At 39.0% G+C, this 12,357-nt stretch overlaps 1 protein-coding gene across 1 annotated transcript in view; it reads right to left on the bottom strand.

Moving 5' to 3' along the window:
• Positions 1-3,031: 3,031 nt before the first annotated feature.
• Positions 3,032-12,357, bottom strand: part of GAP43 (growth associated protein 43) — a 101,157-nt gene continuing 91,831 nt past the window's right edge. The window contains exon 3 of the mRNA XM_045902912.3: positions 3,032-3,731. Coding sequence (XP_045758868.1) covers positions 3,643-3,731 — 89 coding nt within the window. The 3' untranslated portion in view covers positions 3,032-3,642. The remainder of the gene's footprint in view (positions 3,732-12,357) is intronic.

The raw sequence follows: 12,357 nt of genomic DNA, 5'->3' as shown, positions 1-12,357 counted from the left end.
ACATTTTAGACCCAAATAATACAGCTCAGTGAAAAGACTACTTCATGTAGACATGGCCATAGTTTTGCTATCAGTAGAATATTGGGAATAAAATATGGTTTTATCACTATTTGAAAAATTCACCTGTTGATGGTGAGGCTTTTTTTACTTGTCCTCAACCTAGTTTTAATTTTTTAAAAAGATTTATTTAGTGCTCGCTTCAGCAGCACATATATTAAAAAGATTTATTTATTTGAGAGAGAGAGAGAACACAAGCTGGGGGAAAGGCAGAGGGAGAGGGAGAGAGAGAGAGTCTCCAGTAGACCCCCAGCTGAGCATGGAGCCCAACTCAGGGCTCAGTCTCAAGACCCTGAGATCATAACCTGAGCTGAAATCAAGAGCCAGACACTTAACTGACTGAGCCACCCAGGCATCCCTAATTTTTTAACAAAAATATAAGAGAACAAATCTATACCTTTATTTACTTTTTAGTAAGTTTAAATCCTTGAGAGGTACAGCATCACACAGATTCTGTGGCCAGTGGCTTTGCAGGAAGGTTGCTTTGGAATTTGGCGTGAACCATGCCACTGTTTCCATGAGCACAAGTTACTTCTCTCCAGAATCACTCTGGTTTTGTTTGGTTTGCCCACAGGAGTCACTGTGTTGTTCTTTGCTTTGTACACATAAGCACATCTCTTGCCTAGATTGAATTCCGTTTCATCTCAAGCATAAATACCTTCAATTTTAAGAAGAGCTGTGTGCTCCCTCTGGCTCTAGAGACCCCTCTTATAGCCAGCAAAAATGGCCTTGGACCAGGATTCCAGACATATTTATCGTTTTAGGAGTCCTGTTCCCAGGAGGCCTCCACAGGTTCCAAGATGAGGGAAAGAGAAAAGCCAGCCTAGTTTTAATTTTTATTAAGTACTCCAGATGTAGATTTTTTAGAATCAACAAATTATGTTGCTTTCTGACCAGAATTAGAATCTATTTATTTCTGTATCTTGAATGGTCTATACTAGCCAGTATCACCCTGACTTTGTGTGTGTTATGTATAAGTTTGAGTCACATTGTTTTGTGTCAGTGTGAGGACTGCAATTATCCTTGGTATATCTTTTAGGATTATCACAAGCTTCTCTGATGTGTCCTCCTCCACCTTGAAAATTCTATTTAAGGAACCAAGAGTTTATAAAGCAAAAAAACAGATTATTCACATGTAAAAAACAAAATCCCAACTTTAACACAACCAGTAAGACCACCAAACAGTGTATATTAGTATAGACTTAAAATGCTATTGTTTTCAGTGTGACCATGGATTCAGTGGAAGAAGTTTAGAATTATACTTTGAAAAAGAAGTTGAACCGTGCTAAGTCACAAGGATGTTACTTTTAAGTATAGATTTGGGAGAGAAATGAAAGCATTTATCTTACCAAAAACAAAAAACAAAAAAAACTTTAGGGTAAAAGAGAATGCCTAAACAAATATTGCCAGTATGACTCCAACCCATGGATGACCTTCTCCAGCACCTTATCTCACACCTGTTGAGACTTTAATCAGATTATGATTGAGTCCCAGATCCTTGCTCCAAAGTCTTCTGTGGAAATCACACCAACTCAGAATGAAGTAAAAAAAAAAAAAAAAAAACTCTTAAATTGTTCGCATATGTTACTGATGCTTTCTGACTTTTTTCTGTGTGGCTGTTTCTCCCAGTGAAAATTTCACTCAATAACAGTGACGAGGAAAGACCCCTTGATCCACTGAGGACTCACCCCTTCCGTGACATCAGCTTTCTTCAATTTATTCAGTAGGCACTAGCTCCACACAGAGCTGAGTAGAGTTAGCAGGGTGTAGGTTGTTCCTCCTAAAATCACGTATTTCCATGCTCTTCATTACTGTGACGGCTTCGACATAATTTTCTTTTCCTTGCCAGGGAATTCTATGTGGAGATGAGTATAGGAAGCTGAAGGGAGTCCACTGGCCATGCCTATGAGGGGACTCAAGGACAAGGCAGAGTAGGACTTGTTAGGAATTTGCTCTGGGATTGATTTAGGAAATTTAGAGGGAAAAAGAACAGCAACAGACACTTCAAGATTTAGGGACATTACTGTTTCTCATGGGAACTGTTTACCTTCTGACAGAGAGTGCTCAGAAAATGGGAACTAGAAGGAAATTTGAAAAGAATGGATGTGCTAAATGTACACCTTTTCTTTATATAGTATCACCCCTGCAGGAACAATGACTATAAGTAATCGAGAATATGGCAGCTGCCTTGCGAGGGGATAAGGCCAACAGAAGTATTCACTCATTAAAGCTGAAAAAGATATAATGTATTATGTCAATACTTGGATTAAAATAAATCATCTAAACAAAAGCCAGGGGTTTTCTGAGTTATGTATGTCTCTATAAAACTTAACAAAACCTAGAATAACTTTCCACTGCATAGTTCTCCAGAGTCATGAAAATACTCTAAGGTGATTTGAGTAAAAGCAAGCCTTAGTGCCTGATAGGGGTTGAATTGTGCCCCTCCTCCCCAAATGCATATGTGACTTTATTTGGAGATAGGGTCTTGACAGAGGTAATAAAGTTAAGATGAAGTCATTAGGGTGGGCTGGTGTCCTTACAAAAAGGGGACATGTGGACATAGAGATACCCACTAGTGATGTGAAGAGACACAGGAAGAAGATGGCCATGTATACATTAAGGAGAGAGGCCTGAAACAGATCCTTCCCTCCTCACCCTCAGAAGGAACCCACCCTGCCAACACCTTGATTTTGGATTTCTAGTCTCCAAAATTGTAAGAAAATAAATTTATGTTGGTTAAGCTACCCAGGCTGGGGTACTTTGTTATAGTGCCCCAGCAAACTAATACAGTCCGCAACAATCCCATCAAGGACCAAAGCGATTGGTCCTGACCAGAGTCTTAGGCTTCATCCATCTTTTCCTTATCAGGGTCATTGATGCCAGACTGGGAGGCCAGAAAGAAGACGAAATGTGAGACGCCAATATGTCAAATCAATTAATGGGAAGGTGGAACAGAAACACAGAGCCACTGGAGTTTGATTACTCTCATGATTTATTAATATTCAGATTGAAAAAGGAGCCTTAGAGCCGCAAGTTAAGCTAATTGGCACATTTGCTTTATTTATTTATTTGTTTATTTATTTATTTTCAAAACAAACTGAGTTTTTGATTTTTTTCCTTTTTGTTCATTCCATCACATTAAAAGGAGGAAAAGAAAAATGGTTTTGAATTCACTCGATATTTTGGACTCCTCAGATGAACGGAACATTGCACACACACTTGGAACAGAGAGATAGAGAGGAAAGTGGACTCCCACAGGGCCACACGCACCAGATCAAAAAACTTGGATACAGTGCAAGAATTTCCCAAAATGATTGGATCATCATTACCAAAAACTCGCCATAACAACACCAAGAAACAAAAAATGTTTAAGCCACACTGTTTGACTTGGGATCTTTCCTGCTTTTTTTTTTTTTTAAATGTTTGCCACACAGAGAGAAAGAGGGCTAGTGGGTAGGAGAGGACAGACTCACGGACGTGAGCAGGACAGGAAGGGAAACTTCAGAGTGGAGTTGAGAAAAGGGTGGGGAGAGACAGGGTTCAGGAGAGGGGAGGGTGGGGACGTGGAAAGCCATTTCTTAAAGTTCAGGCATGTTCTTGGTCCGCCTCACGTTCTTCTCCTTTACCCTCATCCTGCCGGGCACTTTCCTTAGGTTTGGTTTCATCTACAGCTTCTGAGGAAGAAAACAAGGTGGGGAGGGGGGAGAGGGGGTTAGTATTTTGTCTCATTTGTGAATATGATAACGCAATGCATTTCTCCTTTTCATACCATTTCATAAGAGATTTAAGATAAAAAGAGATTTTGCTATCCCAGTAATATATATTCCAAGTTCAGAAGATGTTACCTCCAGGAGGCTGTTCAGTGACAGGTATGTACAAGCTCAGGAACAAAGCTATGCATTGGGGGAAGGAGCCACTAAACAGAAATTACCATGGTCTTTAATCTCTCAGTCTTGCAATTAAGATATCCATACATAGGCTCTTCAAATAAGGAATCAACAACAATCTTGTATCTCTTTTCCATCAAGGTCAGGCTAATTGTGACAGATAGTTTTGGGGGATCACTGAATGGCCATTCCAACTCTCTCACCCCTTATTTGTGGTGTTAGGCTGAAAAGTAAAATATTTGAGTTTCCAGATCCCCTTGAAGCTAGGGGTGTCCATATAACACAGTGATGGCCAATTAGATAGAGAAAGAATTCCCTGGGGAGGATCCCAGAGGAGGAGGTTGCCCTTTACCTTCTGCTATTCCTGATGACTGAGACATAGATCAGTACCTGATAGTGTTAGCAGCTATCTCCTGACCATGAAGACAAAAACTATACACTAAGGATGGTGGGGCAGAAAGATGGGGAAAAAAAACTATCATTGAGTGACCTATCCCTCCTACACATCTTTTCCTCAGACTTTTTTTTTTTTTTTTTATGAGACAAATAGCTAACCTCTAAACTAAACCATAGTAGTTCTTAGTTTCTTGCAGTCAAGGAACATTCCAACTGAATATACTTATCCATAAGGCAATGTGCTTTGCTTAGCAAGGAAGACTGAATCTTTTTAAAGGATAATTTTTCCTCAGGAAGTAGGCAAATTTTCTAACTCTTCTGCCTGATTTCCTGATAGACTCAGTCAACTGATTTCATGTTACAGTCAGTTTACTAATATGCCAGCTAGTGAAAAGAGAATTCTTTTGCCCTACAATCACCTGTGTTGGTAACCTAAACTCCCTGTGTTGGGTGTCCCTCAGATTACCCCCAGGCTCAGTAATTTGTTAGGACTCACAAGACTCAGTATATAGTCCTATTCATGGCTATTATTTACTACAGTGAAAGGATATAAAACAAAATCAGCAAAGGGAAAAGTTGTATGGGATGAAGTCTGGAGGAAATTACACACAAGCTTCCAAGAGTCCGTTCCCTATGGAGTTATACAGGATGTGCTTAATTCCTTCAGCAATGAACTGTGACATGTATGAGATGTCATCCACTAGGGAAGATCACCTGAGCTTACAAATACCGAGTTCTTACCAGAGGCTGATCATGTGGGCACCCTCTACCTAGCATGTACCAAATCCAGACTCCCAGAAGGAAAACAGATGTCCAGCATAAACCACATTGTTTGCAAAAGAGTTTAGGCATAGTAAAGACTCTTAGTTAGGGAATGGTAAGAACCCTCTCAAAATCCAAGTTGCTAGATGCCAGCCAAGGATCAACTTCACAAGCAGCCTTTCTAAGAATTGACAAATGTTGAGACTAGAGAAATCAGGGCCTTATAGGAGACCATTAAAAGAATTCATACAAATGTATGTCTCTTTCAAATCATTCAGCTATATATTTATATTCAGATAAAGCTCAATGTCCACATCCAAATAAGACCCACCACTGGAAATACATTTTTGGAGTTCTTTCTTTGGAACAAGCATCTAATAATATTCTCTTAAATCTTTCAGTAGCAGAAAATGCTTATCTCCTTGAAAATAGATTTGATTTTTAGAATGAAATGAGGCTGGTCTGGTAAATAAGGTAGCAGCTATGATGGATAATTTTAATGTTACAATGACTCGTTTTTTAAAGATTTATTTATTTGAGAGAGAGAGAATACAAGTGGGGGGAGGGGCAGAGGGAGAGGGAGACAAGCAGACTCCCCACTGAGTGGGGAGCCCAATGTGGGGCTTGATCCCAGGGTCCTGAGATCATAACCTGAGCCAAAATCAAGAGTTGGGTGTTTAACCAACTGAGTCACCCAGGCACCCCTACAATGACTCATTTTTGGCCAAAGTTTTTAAGTCTGATTTATTTTGGGGATCTGTCATTGACCATAAGTTATTTCCAAAATGTAATTATTACAGTAAGGCTACCTACCATTACTCATAAAGGTATTTTAAGGCTATAACCTTCTAAGTTGACCATTATTGGCATACCAAACATATTTTCCAGGAAAAAATTTTTGTATGAAAAGACTAACTCAGTTCTGATCATTGTAATGCTTTATGTACCAGCATTGTTCTCATGGATTATAGAACTTCAGTGTACTAATGAATCAGCTGATTTTCTGCCAGAAGAAAATTCTCAGATTTATTTCGGTGAGGTTCATTTATAGCAATTTGGAATTCTTTTAGAGAGTTTACTTTGTTCCAGCCCTGCTCAAAGCTTTGGATACCACAAGTATGCCCAAGGTGGTTTACTATCCTTACCACCCAGAGAACAATATATTTAGTGTCCTCCTCAAACCATAAAAGAAAGAGAACCTTGATTTAAAGTGGCCAGAAGCATAGAGAAGGTTCAGTTGTAGGAACAAGACAAGACTTTAAGCTTTTCTTTCTAAAATAAAAACTTGGGAGCTATGAGGTAGTTTTGAGGGAGATTAGGGAACTTGAGAGAAAAGGTAGAAGCAGGATAGGGAAGGTGAGAAGAACTGTTTGTAGAATAAGGGAACAACATTCCAAAAGGGAAAACAAAAGAACAAAGATTCAAGGAATCCTGAGAAGCAGCCATACTTTCTGTCCTCTGTTGGAGTAGAATCAGGTTAAATACTCCCAAATTCCCATACTTTATCTTGTCACCCTTTGTCTGGCCCTGGGAGAAAGGGCGAAACTTGTATACATCTGTTTATTGTGACAGGAAGTGCTGCTGTCCACTCCCTATTAAAAGAGCTTCAATATCTAATTTCCTTTAAAAGCTTCAAAGTATTTGAAATATAATTATTTATTCATTTACTTGTTCAGTAAGTTGTTATTGAATACCCGCAATGTGTCAGACATTCTTCTGGATATTGAGAAGAAGAGGTGAAAAAAACAGCAAATATTCTTGCTCTCACTTAAGCCTTTCAACAATATACCCTGAACAGACAATGAAATCCATAATCATAGAATGTTGGCAGGGAGAGGGGCCTCAAAGAACATCTAGTTACTAGACATAACTCTTCAAGGGTAACAACAATATGATTTTGCTCAACTTGGAACTCCCCCGTGTCTAGCACAGAACCTAGTGCAGAAAGGGCCCTCAGTAAACATTTATTGAATGAAAGAATGAATGGACATCCTCACTTTATAGATGAGGAATCAGAAGTCCAGGTATTTCCCTGAACCATATGGTTTTCTCATGACCTAGCCAGGACTAAAACCTAGAAGTTCTACTAATCTTGGTTTCCCCATTATATAAGGTGGGCAAACTTGACCAGAGGAGGGCAAGATCAAATCGGTTTTATCAATTCAGCATTAGAAACGAGTAGCTAGGGTCCACAGGTTTTCAGTGATCTAAAAAATTTCTGACATTAAGAACAAATCATTGGCTCCAAAATTTAAAATAAAAACCATAAAATTAAAACTGATGAAGTTCAACTAGTTGACTACAAAGGGAACATGTCAGTCAGTTAGCTGGAACTCAATTTAACTGAATACATACAATTATATATACATTATATTTTATATGAGATGAGAGGAGTTTTTTAAATTTTATTTACTTGATATTACTGAATAATAAAAAAAAAGGCGTCATCTTTGTATTAGAAGAAGGGATGACTAGCGGGTAGAAATAAAATGTGTCAAGTCAGTGGATTCAGTGAAATTTATATAGGCCTCCAGGAAATTATGGGGAGAAAAAATATGGAGGAAGGAAACAATCTAAAGTAAGAATCTTCTACAACCACAAAAGTAAAGCAAGCTAAGAACTCATAATAATATTTTTTAGGACCTACACAAAAACAGAAACAAGCCAAAATAAACCTACATGCAAATGAAGGAAACAGTAATCAGATGTGGAGCATATACCTGCTCTAGCTAGATCCACTTTGATGGGAGACTGTGTACGAGTTTGGGCAAGGTTTTAACCTTAGACAAAGGGGAAGTTATCGGAAACAGAATCCAAGAGCTATGTATAAATGCGTCCATTTGAGCCTGAATGCCAGAGAGAACTTCTGGATATTGCGAACTTGTTCCTTCTCCTTCCGATACCAACTCTAGACAAGTCATTGTAGTTAATAAATCATGTTGACCACATACTGGTATAGCTACAGTTTTTTACCTCTTCTATTCAGCAACCTCACTGCCTGGAAAGAACCACAAATTATGACTTTCCTGACCCGTTGTACAAAGTATTTAGCTGTAGCTAACATAGTTGAGCACTTACTATATGCTCACTCAAAGCAGTTCTACATGTACTTGTGTCATGTCATTGAATCCTTGCAGCTCTTTTGTTGTTCCCTTTTACAGCTGGGGAAGCTGAGGTATAGTGAGATGAAGTAACTTTCCCAAGGTTAGACTGTTTGTCAATGGCAGCAGTAAATTTCAAACTAGGACAGAGACATCTAGGCAGGTTCTATTTTAGATTGCCGCCCCCCCCCCTTATCTTTGCCCAAGAAGAATGGGTGGGCTCAGAGTGGGAACTAGAGTAGGGGGTCCATTGGTACCTATTCCTGTAGCCTACAAAGTCCAAAAACTGGCCTTAATAAAAGCAGCTCAGAATGAAGGGAAGAATCTTGATTAGTCTTGAACAATATGAAATCTGGTCTTGGCACTCTCTGGCACTAATTACATAATTGTAAATGCTAGAGATGAGTTAATATGTAATCTTTAGTATTTTGTACAAAAACTTTGATCACCATGGTGAGTGTCAGAGATAGATGAATGGCTCAGGCCAGCTGGTCACTCCAATTATCATGATCCAATTAGGGTAAATAATCACCTTCCCCATCTAGAGGATCAACCTGCCTCTGAGACAGTTACTGCTTAAGAAGAGGCTGTGGAAGCTAAAGATTGAATGGGATTTTTACTATCTGGTGATACAGAACAAGCAAGTGGAAGTAAATGGGCCCAGAGCTAGCAAACAAGGAAAGCTTGGAGTTGCTCATGTGATTGTTGAAATCTAGCAAGTTAAGGGGTAGCAAATGCTTTCTCTTTTTTTGGGTTAGCTCTCAAGAGCATTTTTGCTCATATTAAACATGGAAACCTAATATTATGGTTAAGATACTATAGAAAAAGCAAGATTAAAGGAATCACAAGTTATTCACAGGAATCACAGATATTTCAGGGGACCAGTGAACTTATTCTCATTAACAGACATTACTATTCGCTACCTAGCAATGGCTTCTCCCCACAAATCAGTCTTCACCAAGGGAAAACAACCCTGTAAATTTAAATTCAGTTTTATTATAAGGCAGAATGTATCCCCCAAAACAAACAACAACAAAAAACCCAAACCAAAAACTGATGATGCATTTTAGCAGTCTGGTTTAAAGGGGTAAAAAGTTGTTTTTAAAAAAAATGAAATTGGGCATTTTTTAATAATTATTGATATTAAATATATTAAATATTTAAATTCTCAAAAATTACATGTAGTCAATTTGAACAGATGACGTCCACATCTGGTAAAGAACTGTAACCTTCTCTGGCACTGGCATTTTAGCCTTGACAAAACCATTACTTCTTTCAGACCCAAAGACCTCTTAGAAATGACCATGTTCACTAGGGGTCTCCATGAATTTTACCATGTCTGTGTTAAGAAGAAAATTAACATCACAGATAGTAAAGTCATGAATTCTTAATGTTCTAAAGTTGAAGACACTAAAAAAGGGAAGAAAAAACGCGTTCACTCATTCGTGTATTTATTCGGTGAAAGGTCCTGAGCCTCACTATGTGCCACACACCATTCTACACATTGCACATACAGCAGGGGTGCTATCGCAATGAAAAGACCAAGTAAGAATCTCTACCTTCCTGGAATTTATATGCTGGTAATTACTGGCATATTTATATGTCATGTGTATTGTTTGTTGGAGAAGGAGTGCTAAAGGAAAAAGTCACAACTGGACAAGAAGAACTCAGGCCAAAGGGGCATAATTTCTCCTGGATTTGCAAATTTGAGTATCTTTAATAAGCCATGTAAGTTTCAACGTATGGAAAACCCTGGCACTTTTCACATTCTGGACCCACAACCACCATTCCTAGGAAAGATCAAGACCACATTTAAACAGCAAGAAAGATGGAAGTCATTTCCGTATGCACTTGAAACAGTGTGGTGGTGGCCTTAAAAGAGTAAGGGGACTCAGGCAGATGACTGCACGGTGGTCCTTGAAAGATGCATGCCAAACTGGCTTTTTGATCTTTATCGAAATCAAGTCTGGAAGCAGCTCTTGACTTTACGCATCCCGTTCATTTCCTCGAAAGGGTGAGAATAGCACATCTGTGCATTCTGTCGGTGAGCAAACAGCAGGAGCATATGAAGCAGCGACTGCTCGCGTGCTCAGTCGGGCGGCCCGGCTGCAGGCTGCAGTGCTGCTGGAGGGATGGCCGTGTTCCCAGCTGCCATCGCCCACCCTCAGCTCTAATGGCCCTGTTTACTGGCTCCGCTCCAGGCCCCTCCACAGCCCTACATTACTGAAATTAGGTTGAGTGGATTTCCGAGTAAAACATTATCTCTTGGGACCTGCCCAGCTCTCCCCAGCCTTGTCAACATTGATTAAATAGAAGCTGCTATCATCCTGGGGCCATGCCCACAATTACTCTACCAATCACACGGGGCTGCGGTGTTTGCTTTCCCTTTTTATTTTCACTTTTCTTGAATATTAAACATTATCACCTCGAAGGCTCAAAGGAAAGTAGTTAAAAAAGCATTCTGTAGCTAACTCACATACATCCCTTTGTCGCTCACATGGTCTTCCTCTTGAGCTATGGACCAGATGTCGATTTGGAGCCTGGATCATGGCTTTGGATGGTCACCGGGATCCACATTTTGAACACCCTTTTCAAACTATGTTTTACAGTTTAAATTCCTTTCAAAGCACTGAGCCAGTATACACCATTTTGATGTCAGCAGAAAGGTGCAAATTTTACCTCTGCCCCCACCTCTTGCTTTCTGAGCCTTTGAAAGAGAGGATAATTTTACTACTTATACTATTCACTTGAGGATTTCAAAGAGTAACAAAAATTTAACCAAGGAGAAAACTCAAAGGCAACATGGTGGCGGGGTCCCAGTGATATCTGACACATACATACACATGTTTACTTCTCTCAAAAGTTTAGGCCTAGGACCAAGCTGATTTGTATTCCAACTTTGACCTTGCCACCAATTAGTCATATGATCTCAAAGAAATTACTTTTCCTTTCTTTGCCTCAGTTTCCTAATCTATACAAAATATGAATAATATTGACCACCCCACCTTATTGCAGATTGTATAAAAGCTCAAAGAAAGCATTTAGGAGGACTTTATAAAATTTAAAGTGTAGAATGCAGTTATGTTGAGACTTTAATCCAAGCTGTGAGATTCTGGTGAAAAACACCCATCAAGTTTAACATTCTCATCCCAGGAGGGGGAAAAAAAATTCCCAAAGGGATAAAAAACTTCTTTCCCAGATAAATGATTAAAAGCACTTCTCCCCTAGAATGTTCCTGTAGTCTCTGACTCTGATCAGAAAATAAGTATGCAGGTGATTTATTAATTAAATAGCTATTCAGTTACAGAGGTTGGGAAAGAATCTAAGATCTCTAACATTTGGAGCAAAAGTTGGTGTTTTTTTGGTCCTGCTTCCTTGCTTCCTTGCTTCCTTGCTTCCTTCCTTCCTTCTTCCCTTTCTTCCCTCCCTCCCTCCTTCCTTCCTTCTTCTCTTTCTCCCATCATCCCTTCCTTCCTTCTTTCCTGAAAGAAAAATGACCCAGATATTTTTGTTTTGAAAAAAATCAAAGCAAAAGTCAAAGAACATACAAGTTGACTGGCCTTGAAAACTTCTTAAACATTCTCTATATAAAATGTCTGCCAAACCATTAAAATTAGTGTTCTATTTTCTTCCCCCATTAGAAACGTGCAGAAAGATTTTTAAAAAATTGAAATTTACATGGCTCACATAGTTGCCCCAAGTCATTTCTGGGACAAGATGGAATAAATATATAAAATTAAACTGTTAACAGTATTTCTTACCGTTCTCACAATGAACAAGTCAACTTTTAAAGGTTAAAAATGAAAACAAAAATTGGGGGGATTTTCACTCTAGCATAACAGTCAAGTAACTTCACCCCTTCATCCTTCCCCTTAGCTAAACTATGTGCTACGCCGGCAGTTGAATCTGGAGATCTAGTGAGACACTGCTCTCTGTCAGACCGTTAGTCTGAGGGGTCAGTACAAACAATGACAGCTCCTATGACACAGAAATTTGGAGAAGGGCCATGTTAGGGATGCAAAAGTGATGTTGTGATATTGAGTGTTGCTAATAGTGATGATCAGAAACAGTTTAGCCTAAAAATTGAGTTTGTTTTCCTCTTTTCTGTGGAATTGTGTATTTTTTAAATACTTCAAAATTCCATCTGACAGGAG

Source organism: Mirounga angustirostris, unplaced genomic scaffold (assembly GCF_029215605.1).
Source record: "Mirounga angustirostris isolate CCGP_5_RB_7025 unplaced genomic scaffold, mMirAng1.0.hap1 SCAF_1, whole genome shotgun sequence".
Taxonomy (NCBI): domain Eukaryota; kingdom Metazoa; phylum Chordata; class Mammalia; order Carnivora; family Phocidae; genus Mirounga; species Mirounga angustirostris.
The sequence above is the reverse complement of the archived record's forward strand: the minus strand, read 5'-3'. Positions and strand labels throughout refer to the sequence as shown.